The sequence below is a fragment of the Lagenorhynchus albirostris genome, chromosome 14 (genome assembly GCF_949774975.1).
Source record: "Lagenorhynchus albirostris chromosome 14, mLagAlb1.1, whole genome shotgun sequence".
Classification (NCBI taxonomy): Eukaryota; Metazoa; Chordata; class Mammalia; order Artiodactyla; family Delphinidae; genus Lagenorhynchus; species Lagenorhynchus albirostris.
In genome coordinates this window covers 50,318,434-50,337,830 of record NC_083108.1, presented here as the reverse complement: position 1 = coordinate 50,337,830, position 19,397 = coordinate 50,318,434, and the positions used below count along the sequence as shown (strand labels likewise).

At 39.3% G+C, this 19,397-nt stretch overlaps 1 protein-coding gene across 5 annotated transcripts; it reads left to right on the top strand.

Annotated features, from left to right (window-relative positions):
• Positions 1-32: 32 nt before the first annotated feature.
• On the top strand, positions 33-14,735 carry SNRPD1 (small nuclear ribonucleoprotein D1 polypeptide). Of its 5 annotated transcripts, none has more exons than XM_060121359.1 (5): positions 33-230; positions 9,739-9,815; positions 11,539-11,730; positions 14,279-14,383; positions 14,547-14,735. In XM_060121359.1, the coding sequence occupies exons 2-4, from the start codon at positions 9,746-9,748 to the stop codon at positions 14,353-14,355; spliced, it is 339 nt and encodes a 112-aa protein (XP_059977342.1). In that variant the 5' UTR covers positions 33-230; positions 9,739-9,745; the 3' UTR covers positions 14,356-14,383; positions 14,547-14,735. The 5 variants fall into 5 exon arrangements, with proteins under 5 accessions (XP_059977342.1, XP_059977340.1, XP_059977341.1 ...); XM_060121357.1 differs by lacking the exon at positions 33-230 and adding an exon at positions 4,164-4,316 and having other exon boundaries at positions 14,567-14,735; XM_060121358.1 differs by lacking the exon at positions 33-230 and adding an exon at positions 4,164-4,316 and having other exon boundaries at positions 14,279-14,387; positions 14,567-14,735.
• Positions 14,736-19,397: the final 4,662 nt, after the last annotated feature.

Here is a 19,397-nt window from a genome sequence, read left to right as displayed (position 1 = left end):
TTTCACCCCGGCCCGGACTGCTGGGCGTCGGGGAAAGACGAGCCAGCGTCGGACCGCAGCGCAGGCGCGGTGGGAGGCCTCGCGTGCGCGCACCGCGGGTGGGCGCCTCTCCGGCTAGCTGCAGACTCTTCCCTTTACCCGCTCGTCTCTTGGAGTAAAGCCACCTACGCCCCCAGCGGTGGTGGTTTGTCTTGAAAATCCGTCGCCACCGGTTCTTCTGTTGGTTGCAGGTACTGCTCTCTGCGACTTTCAGTTCAGATACCTCTAATCCTCGACAGGGGCCAATGTAAAGAAAAGGGTGGACGATTGACCCTTCTCTCTCCTTCCCGGCACTGCACTCCAGCGCCTCCCCAAAATGCAGGGCTTCAGCGTCTCCTTGCACACTTTCCTCCCTGGGCATCAGAGCACGAGAGTCGACAAGAAATTGTAGAAAGTTCCACCACGTTTAGTCATGGCGGGTGTTCAAAGCTTTGACTCTTAGAGACCTCCAATGATAGAATCCAGGGTTCTCGCACTAGGATTCTTGGTTCTACCCTGCTTTTGAACACGCCCTCTGTGCTACTCTTTCCTTATTTGCAGAACTGTGAGGATGGGCAAATGGGTGCTCTTGCCCTTGAGAATCTGAAGAGAGGTTCTCCACTTCCGGCCCTCCTTTTTTGAAGCCAAGTCCAGCCAAAATGTGCTCTAAGTTTGTGAAGCCTGATGTTTTTATGAGAATACATCTTCCACAAAACTTTATTGAGCTGCCTGTCAGTTTAGTTTGGGGAGGTTCTGTGGTTTAAAAACCAAAATGAGAAGTATTGGTGGGTGAAGCCATTGGTCACATCACCATACCTTGTGTTATGGCAAAAACCTGTCTTCCCCCCCGCCCATCCCCAGTGCCTCATACTTTCATTTGTCCCTTGTTCAACACAAGTTTAAACAAGTCCAGTTATACGGGGATTTTTTTTTTCCCAGTAGTAAGTACTAGAGTACTAAACAATCATCATCAACTGGTTGGTTGAATCGGAGGATGTGGAACTGGGGATATGGAGGGGCGACTGTAAGTTATGCATGGATTTTCCACTGAGCAGAGTCTCTGTGCCCCTAACGCCAGAATTGTTCAGGGGTCAGCAATATACTTTAATGGCATATACCAAACGGCTTAAATTGGGGAAAAACTCAGGAGTAGACTGCCAACCTGATTAAAGCTGGTTATCTACTGTTGATAGAATATCTGACCTATATTTGCCTTCACCTTCAAATTGTCAGACAATTGGTGGGATTTCTCTTTGTGTGTAAACCACTTTATCTGTAGTAACTAAAATTCTGGCATACACACATACACAAACCATATTTACAAGTTTCCATTTCCAAAAAATGGGCCTCTGCTTTTTTTTTAAAGATGTTGGGGTAGGAGTTAATTAATTAATTTTTGCTGTGTTGTGTCTTCGTTTCTGTGCGAGAGCTTTCTCTAGTTGTGGCAAGTGGGGGCCACTCTTCATCGCGGCGCGCGGGCCCCTATCACGGCCTCTCTTTTTGTGGAGCACAGGCCCCAGACGCGCAGGCTCAGTAGTTGTGGCTCACGGGCCCAGTTGCTCCGCGGCATGTGGGATCCTCCCAGACCAGGGCTCGAACCCGTGTCCCCTGCATTAGCAGGCAGATTCTCAACCACTGCGCCACCAGGGAAGCCCTTTTTTTTTTTTTTAATATTTATTTATTTGGCTGCGTCTGGTCTTAGTTACAGCATGCGGGATCTTTTAGCTGCTGCATGCGAGATCTAGTTCCCTGACCAGGGATGGTACCTGGGCCCCCTGCATTGGGAGCATGGAGTCTTAACCACTGGACCACCAGGGAAGTCCCAGGGCCTCTCTGCTCCTGAGTAATCTATTCCACTATACTTGTATTGGCCACAATCAGGAGCGTTGGAATCTTTACAAATGTCACACCATATGAAATCATATGTATTTATTTTTGATACATAAGGAATTCTTTTTTTTTTTTTTTTTTTTGCGGTACGCGGGCCTCTCACCGTTGCGGCCTCTCCCGTTGCGGAGCACAGGCTCTGGACGCGCAGGCTCAGCGGCCATGGCTCACGGGCCCAGCCGCTCTGCGGCATGTGGGATCCTCCCAGACTGGGACACGAACCCATGTCCCCTGCCTCAGCAGGCGGACTCCCAACCACTGCGCCACCAGGGAAGCCCAGGAATTCATATTTGATGTATAATTCCTGTCTGCAATTTGTTCTAGGTTTTCTTTTCTAAAACTAAATACAATCAGGTGTTTAAGCATGCTGTGAAAATATAAAATAGTTTGCTTTTACAATACTGTATTATACACTTCAGAGTTGGGTCATTTGATTTGTTGTTTACTAAAAAATAATCATGATCCAGTGAATAAATTATCTTGCTTGACTGAGCTTTCAAAGATCATATAAGCTGACAGCGAATTTATCCTAGTAAAAATAGAGGCTTCCATTCCTGAGAGCTCTTGAGAAAGTCCCCGGGGGGGAGAGCTGTGATTGGTTAATCTTTTGCCATGTGCACATGCTAAAAACAAATGCTGTGGCCTAAATGATGCATCTTGGTGCTGAACATTATGGTTCTGTAAATTTGTGAAGTTCTTTTTCAGAACCCTACACAAGAAACATAAGCCCCTACTTGTAAATTCTTTTGCCAAACTTAAAATTGTGAATGTAATCTGGATTTGTTTAAAATGTTTGCTTTCCTTGCTCACTCCAAATTGCAGAACGTACTTTTTTGCGCATGCTTATCATTAACACATCTACTTCTAAAAACTACTGATGGAATGGTTGTATTGCCCCACATGTTGCATTCTCATTTCCTTGTTCCTTTTCTTTCTTATGACCAATCTAAATGCCTGTAATATATAAAACCTCAGCTAACTCCAAGAAGACAGAGTAGTCTCACTTTCAGACTGACCCTCCTGCTAGCAGCAAATAATGGCTTTTCTGTTGTTGCTCCATTCTTGATGACTTTATTTCAGGACTCTTGACAGTTTTATACTATGAGAGAGTAAAAATCCTAAAAAATTTTCAAGCTAGAAAATAAAAACAAAGAAAAATTATAGCAATTTGGTCCACATTGGATCACCAGGAGATTATTAGGAACTGTTCGGAAGACAGGGGGATAGATGTTGAGAAGGCAGCACACATATGTCCATTACAGTCTTGCTACTCAAATTGAGATCCATGGAATAGGAGCATCTTCATCAACTGAAAGCTTGTTAGAAGTGCAGAATTTCAGACCCCATACCAATGGAATCAGAATTTTCATTCTAATATTTCCTCCAGTTGAGTCCTATGCACATTAATGTTTAATGAGAATTGCCTCACAACATTCAAGAATTCTAATGACCAGGGATGAAGTCCAAGCTGGAGATACAAATTAAAGCCGTAGTTTTGGAGATCACCTAGGCTAAAGGAGAAAGTATCCATTAGAGAAGCATAACATGATCTCTGGATCTCTGGGCACTGTGGGGAACCCTTCTGAGGTTTGTGACCAGAATTTAAAGTGAAAATAATCAGTTAAATTGTGTGATTTTTCTGGACTTCTCTGGAGGCGCAGTGGTTAAGAATCCGCCTGCCAATGCAGGGGACACGGGTTCGAGCCCTGGTCTGGGAAGGTCCCACATGCTGCGGAGCAACTAAGCCTGTGTGCCACAACTACTGAAGCCCGCGCGCCTAGAGCCCGTGCTCCACAACAAGAGAAGCCACCGCAATGAGAAGCCCGCGCACCACAACGAAGAGTAGCCCCCGCTCGCCACAACTAGAGAAAGCCCGCGCGCAGCAGCAGAGACCCAACGAAGCCAAAAATAAATAAAATTAAATTTTTAAAAAGTTGACATAAAAAAAATTGTGTGATTTTTTTCAGGCACGTTAAGTAATGTTGAGGTTCCTGGTGTTGGAGCAGAGTTAGCATAATCCTCTGGACTTCTCCCAGAACTTCCTTTCATTGAGTAAATTTCGTGCTGCTGAATACACGGAGCCCTGCCATGCCCGCTAATGGGATTTAATCTCCTCAAATTTCCCTCTTACCGGAAGTTTCCTCCTAAAGCAAACCCCCTCAGCAGTTGCAAGGCACACCTCCAGCCGCCAGGGACCGCAGTGGCGCTTCTCACGGCCGGAAGGGAGAGCTCAAGGGTGGTCTCGGCGTTTCCGCCGTGCGTCCGCACCGGTACGCGCGCTCTTTACGTCGGAACCCTGGGAGTAAGTGTTTCCGGCCATTCATATTCGTAGCCGGTCGGCGCTCAGTTGTTGGGTTTTGTTCGCTATCCGACCGAAACGGTGACGGCGCCGCTAGGATGAAGCTCGTGAGGTGAGGAAGTGACCAGGCGGGGTGAGGGACTGTGAGGGGACAGTCTGAACGGTGTGGGCCGGGAGCGGGAGGCTGGGCTGCCCCAGAGGCTGGAGGCGCGAAAGCCGCGTGTGCGCGCGGCCTGCTAACGGCCTCCGGCGCCCGCCGCTCCCGTCCCATCTTGGCCGCGACTACGCGGCCGCTCGGACCTGGGCTTCAGACTGGGTCGCGCGGGGATCCCCCGTATTTTCCAAGAAGTGGAGGTAAAGGCCGGGCCAGGTTTTCCCACCCAGAGTCTTCGAGGCCGTAGAGGTGCAGCGCCAGGCTTACAAGTTACTCCCGGTGACTTACCGACTTTCATTTTGAGTAGAACTTGTGCTCTAGTCTGGGTTGCGTTTCTGGCTCGTCTCAGCCTCAGGAGCCGGCAAGTATAACTAGGTCCACGCTCCCTGAGAATGTGGGAGACATAAAAATACTACTGCGTAAGTAGTTTAAGTTAAATGCGTTTTTCGCGATGAAACTACCATCATACTTAAAAGAGTACTTAGAAGCTGTAGGAGTTTATCTGGAAATAATGAAACCTAATTCCGAAATGTTTCAAATCAGGGATGGACTTTCGATTCCGTAAGTTTATCCTATCACTTCTTTCCCCCCCTTGTTGTTACTTACTAGACTTAACGTTATTCAACCGACATTTCCCCTTAAAATAGGACTTTGCTTTAGGAAAAAAAAGTCTCCCAACGTGGGACAGAATCTATTTTCTGTATATTTTGACTGATTACACAGATAATCGAGATTTCTTCTGGTTCATTTCTGTGTTTAAATTTGGCCGGTTAGCTGAGCCTACTGAAAACTTGTTTACTGATTGGAGTAATTCATTCTAAACTACTTGCAAATAGATTGGGGTTTGGTGTTTTTCCTTGAGGCTGAGAGCTTGCAGCATAGAAGCAGAGGTTTCTAATAACCCAGCCGGCAGTCACAAACTAGGATTGTCAGTGTTATTGGGCACCTGTTACACTGTGCTCTCATAATGTATGCATTTTTTTTTTCGACACAGAGTCCCTGCCTTGTTGGAACTTTATGTTTTGTGGTGAAGGTAGACAAGTAGATAGTTTCTAGTATGTTTGAAATATCATATAAAATCCTTATTGTTATATTCAGGGTGGAGTTTGTAGAGAGGGCATTTAAGGTTAACTTTTTGTCCATTTTTTTCTTACAGTTTTATTGAGATGTAATTGGCGTACGACACTGTATATAACTTTAAGGTATACAGCATAATTATTTGATTTACATCCATCACGAAGTGATTAACACAATAAGTTTAGTGAGCATCCATCGTCTCATATAGGTACAAAATAAAAGAAATAGACAAAAAATTTTTTCTTGTGATGCGGACTCAAGATTTACTCTCTTAACTTTCATATATAACATACAGCAGTGTTAATTATATTTATCATGTTGTACATTACATCCCTAATACTTATTTATCTTATAACTGGAAGACTTTGTCCATTTTTATTTGAAGTATAACTTTGGGGGGAAACATCTCAGAATTTAAAGTTTATTTTTTCAATTTCTCAATACCTGCCAGTCTGAATCTGTAGTTAAGTTTTATGTCATACTCTTTGGAATCAGTTTGTCTCATTTAAAGATAGTCTGTGTTGTGACGGAATTTTCCTATAAATTTTAATGGCTGTACTGAATCCTATTCTGTGTCTTACACTATAGAAATAAAATTTCTAATAACTGGAGAATGTGTTTTACGCCAGGAAAAATGGGTGTTTGTCTAACTGGTTTGCGGGTTTGGTTGACTTTGTTATTTCTTTATCTCAGTTGGTGACACTGTTATACTGTCTCCCTAACCAAAAACCTGGGAGTCGTCTTTGACTTCTTCCTCTTGATAATCCTGATAATCTGATAAGTTGCTAGGTTTTGGCAAATTTACCTACCTAATATAAGTATCTTTCACTATCCCATTCTCTTTGATTTTTGAATTTAATAGTGTGAGTTTGGATAGCATTTCAGTGCTGTACTGAAGGAGATACCATTTTATCTGAATATCTGAGTATTATCTGAATATTTTAAGTTACAGTATTATCTGAATATCTTAAGTTAAGTTACTGTAATGGACATATGTGTGCTTATCTGAATATCTCTAAGTATCTTTCACTATCCCGTTCTCTTTGATTTTTGAAGTTAATAGTGTGAGTTCGGATACCATTTCAGTGCTATACTGAATGATACCATTTTATCTGAATATTTGAGTATTATCTGAATATCTTAAGTTACAGTAAGCATAAAGAATTCAGGTAGTGAAGGATTCATCAGAAAATAATTTGAATTTGCTTGGTTCCTTGGCTCGGATAACTGTGTTTATTTCTCCTACCCTCAGTACACCTTCCTTGCCACTCCAGTCGACCCCACTAAGCTGTTCAGCCTCCCTTTTCTTCCCACCCGTGTTCTTTAATCTCACTTCTTAAAGTAAATATCTCATAACGTGAAATTCAGTGTGCATTTCCCAATTTTGAAAAATGTATACACCTGTGAAACCCAAACTGCTGCCTGGATAGTGAACTTCTGGACTCTGTTCTGTTTCATTGACCTATTTGTAGTTCCTGTGTCTTGATTACTTTAATCTATCTATTGCTCTAGCCACCTAATTTGTCTTCCCATGTGGCACTCCACTCCATTGATGAAAAGCCTTCAGTAGTTCTCCTAGGGGAATTCTTTAACAGAGCTTGGGCATTCCATGAAAGGAACCTCTTCCCTACTCATTTTCTTGGACTTAGTATTCTATCAGTAATACCTATAATTTCTGTGTACCTTGTGCTGTTTCTTACTATGTCTTTGCTCTAGTCTCTCTTTGCTGCATATTTCCAACTTTTCAGACTTACTAGAAGTCCACTAAGATCTGACTCCTTCCTACCCATGCTACATTATATTCATGGTAAGAACCTGTGCATATCTCCGTTGTGATTTAAATTTACGTAATTACTTAAAAAAAAATCTTTCATGTGTCTGTTCTTCCTTACAGAGTTTGAGCTCCTTGGGGGCCTAGTCTTACTCATTTTTAATCATTACCAAGCACAGTGACTACCATATAATATATAATGATAAATACTATTTATCAAAGAAATATCCTTGGACTTGATAAAATGTATTTTGATTGTTTCAGAGGTTTCCTTACTTTCTGGTTTTCCTTTTATTTCCATATGGTAGACTGCTTGATTAATAAAGTATTTTATTTTTACTTGAATCCTGCCTGTTTCTAAAAATGATTTGAAAGAAGTTTTATAAAAGTAGAGGTTATTACTGGATGGGACAATTAAAGTAAAAACAAATTTTAAATTGATAATGGGAAGAAACCATTCGGTGAAAATTCTAGGCTAATATAGTTATATTAAATTTGAGCTAAGTTAAAGAATTCTTATCTGGTGAAATAAAGCATTACCAATTCATTAAGAGAGACTTTTTTTCTTGACAGCAAATATGGAAAGGGAAGGGATTCAACACACAGTTTTTTCTTTGTATGAGAACAAGTTTGGGACTTGTCTTATGCAAGACCAAGTAATTTCCCCTTTTTTGATGGCTGTCTATACCACTTCAAAAGTTGTATTTTAAGCCTGATTTCCCTTTAATCATTGAAACATTTTAGCCAACTTATTCAGTGCCTGTTACAATCCAGGATTAGATATAAAGTTCATGATTCTTAACCTCAAGGATAGACTAGTTGGGGAGAAAGTAGGTAATCTTAACATTTAGTGTGATCGGGTATACAAAGTACATACTATAGACCAGAAATTTTGCATATGAGTTGTATATTAGATCATACTGTAGGATTATTGTTCATTTTTCTAGATGTGATTGTGGTGTTATGGTTATGTGGTAGAATGTCCTCATGAGAAAATGCATGCTGAAGTGACTGCAGTTTACTTTCAGATAATGTGGTGACAGTGTAAGTGGGGGGGGAGGGGCACACACAAATGGTAACATTTTCATAGTGTGTGAACCCTTCAGCTTCCTCTGCAATATTTCATAATAAAAAGTTGGAGAACAGAAGAATAGATGAAGTGGGGAATGGATGACTATTCAGTAAATGTTATTGAAGCACCTGGCTATCCAACTTGGGAAAATCATAAAGGCCACTTCCTACCTCACATTGCACAGAAAAGAGATGAATTCTAGGTGGATTAAAACTCTAAATGTAACAGTAGAAGAAAATAAGAGACTTTTTATAATCTTGGGATGGGAATCATCTTTCTAAACAAATTACATACCCAAGAAGGATTCATAAATTTAACAACATAAAAATGAAAAAAAATTGTATGGCTAAAGAAAACCATGAACTTGAATTGCTGTGGCAAACTGATAGAAAATAAAAGAAGAATTCGACCTAATTGGAGTTGTGAATAATGTGAATAGGAAAATAACAGAAGAAATACAGATTTCCTGTATTCATGAAGAATTATTCAACAAGTGATAGGGAAAAGCAAATTGCCTTTTTTCCCCTATCAAATTGACCAAAACAAGATTGGTGACAGTTAGTGTTGGTGAGGATTTGCATAAATGAATTTGGTGGGGGTTTGCATAAATGTCTCTAAATGCTAAATGAGAACTAAAAGTTACAGAAGCCATTATAGTATGGCCCAGTTTCTGTAAAAGTAAATTTTATGTAAATGCTTATGTTTGCATATAAAATGATCTAGAATATCCCCACATGCCTGGAGGAGGGTTAGAAAAGGAGACTTTTACCTTATTTATACACATACAATAAGGGTATAATCTTTTAATACCAATTATAATGTATCATTTTTTTCAGTTTCATTGAGATATAATTGACATACAACACTGTAAGTTTAAGGTGTACAGGATAATGACTTACATAAGCTGTGAAATGATTACCACAGTAAGTTTGTTAACATCCATCATCTCATATGTATACAAAAGAAAAGAAAAAAATGGCTTTTTTCTCATGAGAACTTTAAGGATCTAGTCTCTTAGCAGTTTTCAAATATACCATACAGCAGTATTAACTATAGCCATCATGTTGTACATTACATCTCCAATACTTACTATCTTATAATTGGAAGCTTGTGATTTTTGAGCACTTTTATCCATGTAATTTCTTGATTTCAGTTTTGTGGCTTACAGTGACTTCAGGATCTATATGCATGGATCAGAGGTTAAGCTGTATAATGGCTTAGAGAATCAGAAATGTCCAAGTGACAATTTCTGTTACTGTGCTCTTTCATAAATGTTAAGGGTATCATTCAGGGAAAGCTGAAATTGTTATGCAAGCTATTAACAGGAATTGGTGCAGATAGCATCCATAGTAGGTTTTCAGCATCTAGAAATTTCACCCTTTGGCTTAATAATAATAATAAACATGTTTTTGAAGTGTTAAAAGTGAATATTTATCATTTTATTCCTATTGTCTTTATAGATTTTTGATGAAATTGAGTCACGAAACTGTAACCATTGAATTAAAGAATGGAACACAGGTCCATGGAACAATCACAGGTATGGAGGTTGGACTGCGTTTATAACACTTCTTATTTCCTATCTCTTTCACCTACAGGCCAGAATTCTTTGGTTAATGAATGTTTTATATAGTACAAATCTCATTCCTTTTGTCTGGATTATTTCACTGACCTTCTTATTTAAGCCTCACCTTAAGTTCTTATGCTAAGACCAGACTGGATTCCCCAGGTTATCCTATGTGTGACCACTGTTTTCCTGCTTTATGCCTTTTCTGCTTTTGCCTGTACGTGTCCCCTGGAATGTTGCATCTTACAAAACACATATTACTTGTATCAGAATTTTGTGTCCCCTGTTAGATTGTAAAGTCCTTGAAGATAGAGGATGGAGTTTCCATGTCTGATTATCCTGGGTAAAAAATATGTGGGAAATGGGAAGGGAGTGTTGAGGAACCATAATTTTATCTAAGCATAACATATTAGAGTATTATATTTGTCTTTTTTCTTAGGTGTCTAACTCTTTAATGATATTGTATGTATGATATGTAGTTTTATATTTAAAGCCACTGTGATTCTTCACTAATAGTAGCTGCTGCCCCCAAAAAGGGCAAATTTTTAAAAGAATTGATGAAAGAAAATGCTATCTTAGCATATGGTACCATTCTACTCTCTGAAATATTTAAATTGTAAATTTATAAATAATTTTTTAACATGTAGATCCAGCATCTGAGTAAACAAGAGAAATACATAGTATTAAACTGATAATATTTGTGAGTCCACCAAAACTTTGCAACACCAATTGCTATGAAAGGAAATCTGTATAGTTTAAGGTTTTGATACAGTCTGATCATATCTGAGGAAATGTAATTTCTGTCCTGTTAAAATTCCGTGATTTTAAACAGTGATTTAGTCTGCTCTTTTCTGAGCTCTGTGTTGCATGTTGTAGAGGAAGCAGAGTGTTCTTTTTTTTTTTTTGCCGTACGCGGGCCTCTCACTGTTGTGGCCTCTCCCGTTGCGGAGCACAGGCTCCGGACACACAGGCTTAGCGGCCATGGCTCACGGGCCTAGCTGCTCCACGGCATGTGGGATCTTCCCGGACCGGGGCACGAACCTGTGTCCCCTGCATTGGCAGGCAGACTCTGAACCACTGCGCCACCAGGGAAGCCCTCTTCCTGCTTTTTAGGAATTCAAAATCTAGTGATGGAAGACACTCACAAAAGTAATATAATGTAAGGTTTGCCTCACATACAGTAGGCACTTAATAAATGATGTCCCAGGAGGAAAATTTAGTAAATTGGGGGAGCAAAATCGAGTAAAAATCCAATTCCCTCCCCCAGTGACAACCACTGTTTCAAGTTTCTTATATCCTGAATATATATTTTAGTCCTCACAATAGGGATAATCATACTATCTACCATAAGGACATTGAGGATTAAACTGAAATGCCTTAACATGCAGTTCCTGGAACATAGAAAGAGATCATAAATCTTTTGGTTTTTTCCCCCCTCTCCCTCGTTGTATCAAGTTCCCCAACAAGATGGAATGTATCAAAAGTCTATTAATTTTGGGAAAGAAGAGTACAGAAGATTAGTAAACAACAAGCTAAGGAAAAATCTAGTGAAGGAAAGATTTCTGATTTATACAGACATAATTACCAGTTGTAGAACAGATAATACTCTTCTATAACATGGTACTAACAGTGGCTTGATAGATTAATTGGTTGCCTTCCTTATTATGCTAATAACTGTCCTCTTTTTTCCCTCCAGGTGTAGATGTCAGCATGAATACACATCTTAAAGCTGTGAAAATGACCCTGAAGAACAGAGAACCTGTACAGCTGGAAACACTGAGTATTCGAGGAAATAACATTCGATATTTTATTCTGCCAGACAGCTTACCTCTGGATACACTTCTCGTGGATGTTGAACCAAAGGTGAAGTCTAAGAAAAGGGAAGCTGGTAAGTTTGAAGGATTATAAACATTTTTGGTCTGGCGTATTTATGCCCTAATCTGCTATTCAAAATATGTTTATATTTGCAAACAACACGGGTTGGTTGGTTTGTTTTAATTGCCTCTACTTGCCATGAGTACATATAGTGTTTCTTACAGTTCCTGGTATTGCTATTCAAAAGACTGATGTTCTTACTTCCTGTCCCTTTGTGCATGGCCTGGTCCCCTAATCCCTGCACACTTTGGAAAATTCGGAGATTGAGTCTTATTTTTTTAAATAAATTTATTTATTTATATTTATTTATTTATTTATTTTTGGCTGCACTGGGTATTTGTTGCTGCGTGTGGGCTTTCTCTAGTTGCTGTGAGCGGGAGCTACTCTTCATTGTGGTGTGCGGGCTTCTCATTGCAGTGTTTTCTCTTGTTGTGGAGCACGGCCTCTAGGCGTGCAGGCTTCAGTAGTTGTAGCATGCGGGCTCAGTAGTTGTGGCTCACGGGCTCTAGAGCACAGGCTCAGTAGTTGTGGCGCACAGGCTTAGTTGCTCCGAGGGCTGTGGGATCTTCCTGGACCAGGGATCGAACCCGTGTTTCCTGCATTGGCAGGTGGGTTCTTAACCACTGCGCCACTAGCGAAGCCCAGAGATTGACTCATTATTCCTGATATTCTGAAATTTTTTAATGACTTAGCATTTTGTCCACTGTTGTTCTGGGTACTTGGTGGACCCTTTCAGTATGGATATTCTTGCCATTTAGAGCTAAGAAATTTACTTGTGTAATGATAAATTTCTTCTGTTTTGCTTGTTCTGTTCTTTCTTCCAGGAATTCTTAATAATTGGATCTTCTGACTGATTCCTTCTGAGTCTTTTCTTTTATTTTTCCTCTCTCTTTGTCTTTTATTCTGTACTTGGTGTTGTTTTCTCTGGTTTCTCTTTTTATTTGATCTCTTAGTTTGGTCTTTTATGTTGAAGGTTTTACTATAGTATCTTGCATTTGGGCCATCTGTTTAAGAAGGACTCTGAAAAGAGAACTTCTGGGAATGGAGGCTGGACTCCTTAGAGGGTGGGTTCAAAGTAAGTTGGCTTCCCCACTGAGGAGACCTAAAATTTCAGGATCTGGAAGTCTTTTCTGGAGCTGGTTTTCTCAGAAAAAGATTCTAGTCACCTGCTGTGGGAGATATATGTCTGGCAGCCAGCATTATAGGAGAAGGGCAGGAGAAAGGGGCTGATACTAAACAATGATTTTGAGGCTTTTCCTTCCACTCACACTAAGAAATATATTGTACTTTGCATCATGACCTATTCATACATATAAATGAAACAAAAGCTTCAGGAAGAATTTAGTCTTAATACATGCAGATGCCCTTAAGCTTCCTATCGTATTCTCTTTCAGTTTAAAAAAAAAAAAATTCAGGTTGTAACACATAGCTTGAAAAACACTGACTTGATCCCCCTGTTCCTTCCCTCCAGCTCTGTGACTTTTGCTGCCATCCACTTTGCAGGTGTTTTCAAATCCGAAGCCTTTCTGCTTCAAGGTCTTTGGGTTAATTTTATCTTTTCTCTCCTACCTACCTGTCAGGGAAATAATCATTAGCTTTGCAAGGTGGGGAAGAGGACTAGCCAATCTACTGCTCTGCATAAGGATTGTCAACTTCCCCCCCCCATGTTTTCAGCCCCCTGCCTCATCATCTCACCCCTGGCTTCCAAGGTCCTAGGTCTTTTAGAAGTTATTCTTCCTTTACTAAACATTTGTAGGTTTCAGTCTATTTTCTGACTTAAAAAATTGTTGAAATCTTTCAACCACTGTGTTTTTTCAGCATTTGTTTTTTCCCCCTTATGGATATTTGCCATTTTTATTCCTTTTCTATCATGAATAGTACTTCAGAGGGAATTGGAGATAAGTGTGGTTAATCTGCCTTGTTTTAAGAGAAGTGCTAGACTTACTCTGTTGCTTTCAATGGTAAGACTAGGAACAATTGGTAGAAATGTCAAGATTTTTAAAATATTCATAGATGTCTGAAAATGAAAAGTTCACAGCTAGGATGACCAGGTAACAAGGATATTGTTACTGGATTAAAGTACTAGGTTATGATTGGATCAGATGACTTAAGATTCTGAAAAGTCATGAAGTTGTTACTTGATGTAATATATTTTAAGTTTTCTTGGCATGAATTAACTAACTTGGATTCTATACAGTAACAGAAACATCTGGTGCATAGTGTTTGTGTTCTGTTCCGTTAGTATTATATCTTTTTCATCTTGTGTGAGGTTCAAATCATTTGTATTTTATTTTGTGGTGAATTTGAGGCACGATACAAAGAAAAAATATTTTAAAACTTGATGAATTTCTCAGTAAATAAAGTCAAATGAAACAAATATTTAGGTATTAGTAGGCCATCAATTCTTGGTTCTGTATGATAAACTGTCGGGAAAGGGTGACTGAGGTTACATTTGAGAGAAGCTGAATTAAACTTTTCTTTACTGTAGGTGCTGTTTGTGGTGGCCAGGTAACATCAGCACAGAAGAGAATTTCCTTTACTTTGTTTCTCTCTTCCCTCAGTTGCAGGAAGAGGCCGAGGCCGAGGAAGAGGAAGAGGACGTGGCCGAGGAAGAGGAAGAGGGGGTCCTAGGCGATAATATCTCTCAAGACTACTATTTCAAAGTAGTAGGTATTATGGGATATTTTCTGTACAGGTTTTGTTGTTTATGGCAGGCAAGGAAGAGGAAGAGGACATGGCCAGGGCAGAGGAAGAGGGGGTCCTAAGCGATATTGTCTCTCAAGATTACTGTTTCAAAGTGATAGGTACTATGGGATATTTTTTGTACAGGTTTTGTTTGTTTATAACAGACGAAGAGGAAGACGTGGCAGAGGAAGACTACGTGGCTAAGTTAGAAGATGGTGCCTAAGCAAATTGTGTCTCTCAAGATTATGATTTTAAAGTGATCGATGCCCCGGGTGCTTTTTGTACAGGCTTTGTTTGTTTGTGGCAGTTTTTAATAAACATAAATGTAGGACAGAGTTGTCTATTGACTATATCATATTAAGTTTTAATAGTTCATATATATATTCATGATACAAACACAATAAGAGCTAAGCGTTACTACTAGGCAGTCTCAGAATAATTCCAATCTTAGATCAGGCTTTTAATTTTTTGAACTAAAATATTTCTTTTATGAATATTTGTAGAATATACACCTTTTTATTTCACATGCACTGACTATGCGTTTTGTTTTTTTTAACATCTTTATTGGAATATAATTGCTTTACAATGGTGTGTTAGTTTCTGCTTTATAACAAAGTGTATCAGTTATACATATACATACGTTCCAATATCTCTTCCCTCTTGCGTGTCCCTCCCTCCCACTATGCGTTTTATTGTTTTACCTTGACTCCATTCTGTGGAACCTTCCTACAGGTGAAATAAGTTCTTTTTGGTACCTCAGAAACTAAAGACCTATGGAATTAGGTCTAAAATTGATTCTCCTTTCCTGAGTTTTATTCCATGGAGACTTAGGTTCTTAGTAAAAGGTGATGATCATCTTCTAAATTAAGAAGTCATTGCTTTTGTTGTCATTGTTAATGGTTTTTTGGTTTTATTTTACTTCTTTTGGGCCACACTGCAGGGCAGGTGGGATCCTAGTTCCCTCACTAGGGATTAAACCCATGCCCCCTGCATTTGAATTGAGGCATCTTAACCACTGGACCACCAGGGAAGTCCCTGTTTTACTTTTTTAATAGGTTCTTAATAACATATAGTTTTTTTTGGGGGGGGTTAATTTTATTTTTGGCTGCATTGGGTCTTCGTTGCTGCACGCAGGCTTTCTCTAGTTGTGGCGAGTGGGGGCTACTCTTCATGTGGTGCATGGACTTATCGTTGCAGTGGCTCCTCTTGTTGCAGAGCACGGGCTCTAGGGTGCGTGGGCTTCAGTAGTTGTGGCTCGCGGGCTCCAGAGCGCAGGCTCAGTAGTTGTGGCGCACGGGCTTAGTTGCTCCGCGGCATGTGGGATCTTCCTGGACCAGGGCTCAGACCTGTGCCACCTGCATTGGCAGGCGGATTCTTAACCAAATACTTTTTACAAGTAGTCCTTTAAGAACAAAAGGAAGAAGACCTACTTCTTTGCCAAAAACTGGATTCTTTCTGATCATTAATAAGGATTTTTTAAAAATTGTTTTAATTGGTTAGATTTAGAGAAAAATACTTCTCAGTATATAGTTTCTTACAAAGCTTACTATTGTTTATATACTAAGGAAGCTAACCTAACTGAGGATTGAACTAGATCTGTGTTTTCATTTAATCATGTATGGGGGTTTGTTTGTTTAATGAGAAGGGAATGTTCTGCAAAGACTGTTTTCAAAAAAGGAAGTTTAGGCCTTGTAGGGAAGTTAATGTAATTGAGATGGCAAGAGCATTTGTGTGTGGTATGTGTATATGTGTATCTCATTCTTTTCCATCCTTTGTTGGTGCTCCTATTAATTGAATGCAAGCAGAAGGCAAGGGAACACAGTGATGCATCAAGGTGGAGAGATTTGAAGGGGACAAACAGAAAAGCACAAGTAGTGAGTAAACAAATGTAAGTTGACTCCTGCCCTCCTGGAGCTTATAGGCTAAAAGGGAAACAGAGTTAGATATACATTGGTACGTAATTGCAAATTGTGAATACTCTGATAAGGAATACTTTGTATTATCTTGTCTGTTTTAAAAGCAGTGGAGGCTCATGTTGATTTTAAGTCGAATGCCAATAACAAAGGATTTTTAAGCGTGCCTCGGGGTCTTAGTTCTCAGACAACGGGTGGAACCTGTGCCCTCTGCAGTGGGGGCTCAGAGTCCTAACCACTGGACCGCCAGGGGAGTCCCCTGACTGTGTCTTACTTTGTGAATTTTAACGTCTAGAAGTTTGTAGTGTGAAACCAGTCTAGTAACACTGTTTAAATGTAAGGCTAAACCCTAGTGGGTACTAGATTGAGTTTGTCAGCTTTAATAATAGGCAGTCATTTTATCAGCAAAAGTGAATTTATTTGAGAATAGCCAGAAGAATTGCAATTTGGCATATACAAACTATGACAGGCCATAGGCAAATCCAGAGAACCAGGAAGGGGAGCTTGCTTTGCGTGTGGGTGGGGACCTTGGGAGGGGCAATAATAAGCAGAGTCCTTTGCAGGAAGAGGCTTCTCATTGCTTGGGTGACTACAGTTTCTGATTGGCTGGGCTGCCCTTGGGAAAAGAGATGTTTTCTTCTTGCTGGATAGCAAAGTAGGCATCGCCTTCATGTCCAGATGTAGGGCCACGTCTCTTCCTGTTTGAAGTAATTGGGTTTGCAGTGAAGCTGGCCAGTTGGACAGCAGAACTTTCCTTATTGTCTTGTTCCCTCTGGTTTTGCAGGGGAGGCTTCACCAGGTGTGTGTTTTTATAAGAAGCAGTAGTAATGCCTTCTGTTTTTATGTTTTTTGGGTTGTTTTTGTTTTTGTTTCTGGCTGTGCCACTCAGCTTGTGGGATCTTAGTTCCCCAACCCTGGGATCGAACCCAGGCCCTCAGCAGTGAAAGCACGAAGTCCTAACCACTGGGCCGCCAGGGAATTCCCAGTCTGATATCTTTTAAAGCTTAAGATTTTATTTGTGAAATTTGTTTAAAGAAATTTATTGTGAGTTTAAACAGAAAACTGTAAGTGAAATAATAGAGAAATTGTATTTCACAACATGTTTTAATCTACTATAAGTAGGTTGGTTAAGCAAGGATGGCTTAGTATTTTGAAATGTATTATGTTCAGCAGTCAAAATACACACAATCTTCTATAATAGATATCAGAATAACATTTAATAACATAACACTCATTCCTGAAAACCTAAAATGGACTTTCCTCATCATGTTAAGGAAGAATTTTCTATCTTAAACCAACAGCAGACATTTCTAGAGACATTCCAATTAAAACAACAAAAGAATATATCTGATATTGGTCTTTATTTAATGTGAAAATTCTTGTGAATCCACAAAATAAGAGGTATACTTTTGAGAAGGAAGAGAAATTTTGCAGTATTACTGTTTTCTCTGCAGGAACATGGTAGTATTCCATTTATCTGAACCAGTTTTAAAGTTCTGTGTATTTCCTATATTTTGAGTAAGGTCAGTATATAATATGAGATTCAGTTTACAAAAAATAATAGCAAAAGCACTAGATGTCAAATGCAGTAGATTCTTGTTATTGATGATAGTTAGGTTCTATAAAGTTGCTGTGAACCCTGAATTAGTGAATAGTGAACCATTGCTCCTAGGAGGAACACAGGTTCTCTGTGTATGAGTCTCTGGTCATGGCATTTTCATCAGCTCATCAATGCATAACCTCGTTTTATGTGTGTTTTCTGTTTAAAAACACCTTATTTAGTACCTATTGTTTCATTTACATTGAATTCACAATCAACAGCACTGTAATGTATGCCTGAACAGAGTTTTTCTAAGACATGTATTTTTTCCAAATGCCACATCACAGCCTTCTTGCTTTATGGATACTAGATAGCACTATGCTTGGGGGCCATTTTAAACAACAAACTCACCACCCAAAAGCACAAAAGTACCAAAAAACTGTGGCACTAAATTGACCATGAAGGATGTTTGTCTACCGTATGAGACCTGAAACAAAAGGCACTGTCGCTTTATTCAGCCTCAGCCTAGAACAACCAGGTGGCACATCAGGTAACATTTTTTTGCTGCTCTAAAGCATGCATGGTCCATGCATGACCATGGAAGCACCAATAGTACTGATTTTGGAGTTACAAATAAATTTTAGCAAGGAAATGACTTCCCCAGTACAGAATGATTAATGATGATTGACCATACTTAACATATTTTGGTAAGATTATTCCGAAGTATTTTGTGTATTTTGTTACTATAGTGAGGGATATCTTATCCCACTATTTGAATTCTAACAATTTCACCTATTCTAAGATGGATTTTTAAAATATATTTTAATATCTCTGAAATTGAGATGCATCTTAAATGGTATAAATTTAGATTCGGTATCAAACTTAAATCATCAAGCTTTTTTCTTTGTTAGTAGTACATACAATAACAAGTGCATCCAAAAATTGATGTCTTAGATTTGGTGAACTACAGAAATTATGGTGATTCATATGCCTCTCAAGTAGAGCCATACTCTGCTTTGTCTTTAAATGATAATATGCATTGTGAATCTGCAAGGAGAGTAAAGATTTTCCATGTTTCCTAGAACTTTGTAATTTTCTCCTCTTTGAGTGCTTCTGGAACAGTGGCAAAAATCAGTTCTAGCTTTTTTAAAATTCCTGAGCCATAAAATAAAAAATAGTACCATATTCCAGTGTGGGAAGACTGACCAGTGTAAAGATAGAAATTCTCTCCAATTTATAGGTTTAGTGCAATTATCTTGGTGAATTTTTAAGTAACTTCTTTACTGGCAGTATGTCAACTAATATGTACTTAATGCTTATTCTGTGCCCAGTTTTTCTGATTAATTTATAGATTTAATGAAATTGCCAAAAGGATTTTTTTAATGGACAATAACTGTTCCTCCCATTTGACAAATATTTGGGTACTAACTCTGCCAGGTTCTGTGCTAATAAGCCCTTTACATGTTATTTCTTTTTTTTTAATAATTTACCTTTTAAAAAAATTTTATTTATTTTTTAATTTTTTGGCTGCATCGGGTCTTA

Coding starts and splice junctions, on each gene's coding strand:
- SNRPD1 (XM_060121357.1), top strand. Junction 9,816..11,538: donor GGTCCATGGAACAATCACAG/GTATGGAGGTTG, acceptor TTTTCCCTCCAG/GTGTAGATGTCAGCATGAAT. Junction 11,731..14,278: donor GTCTAAGAAAAGGGAAGCTG/GTAAGTTTGAAG, acceptor CTCTTCCCTCAG/TTGCAGGAAGAGGCCGAGGC.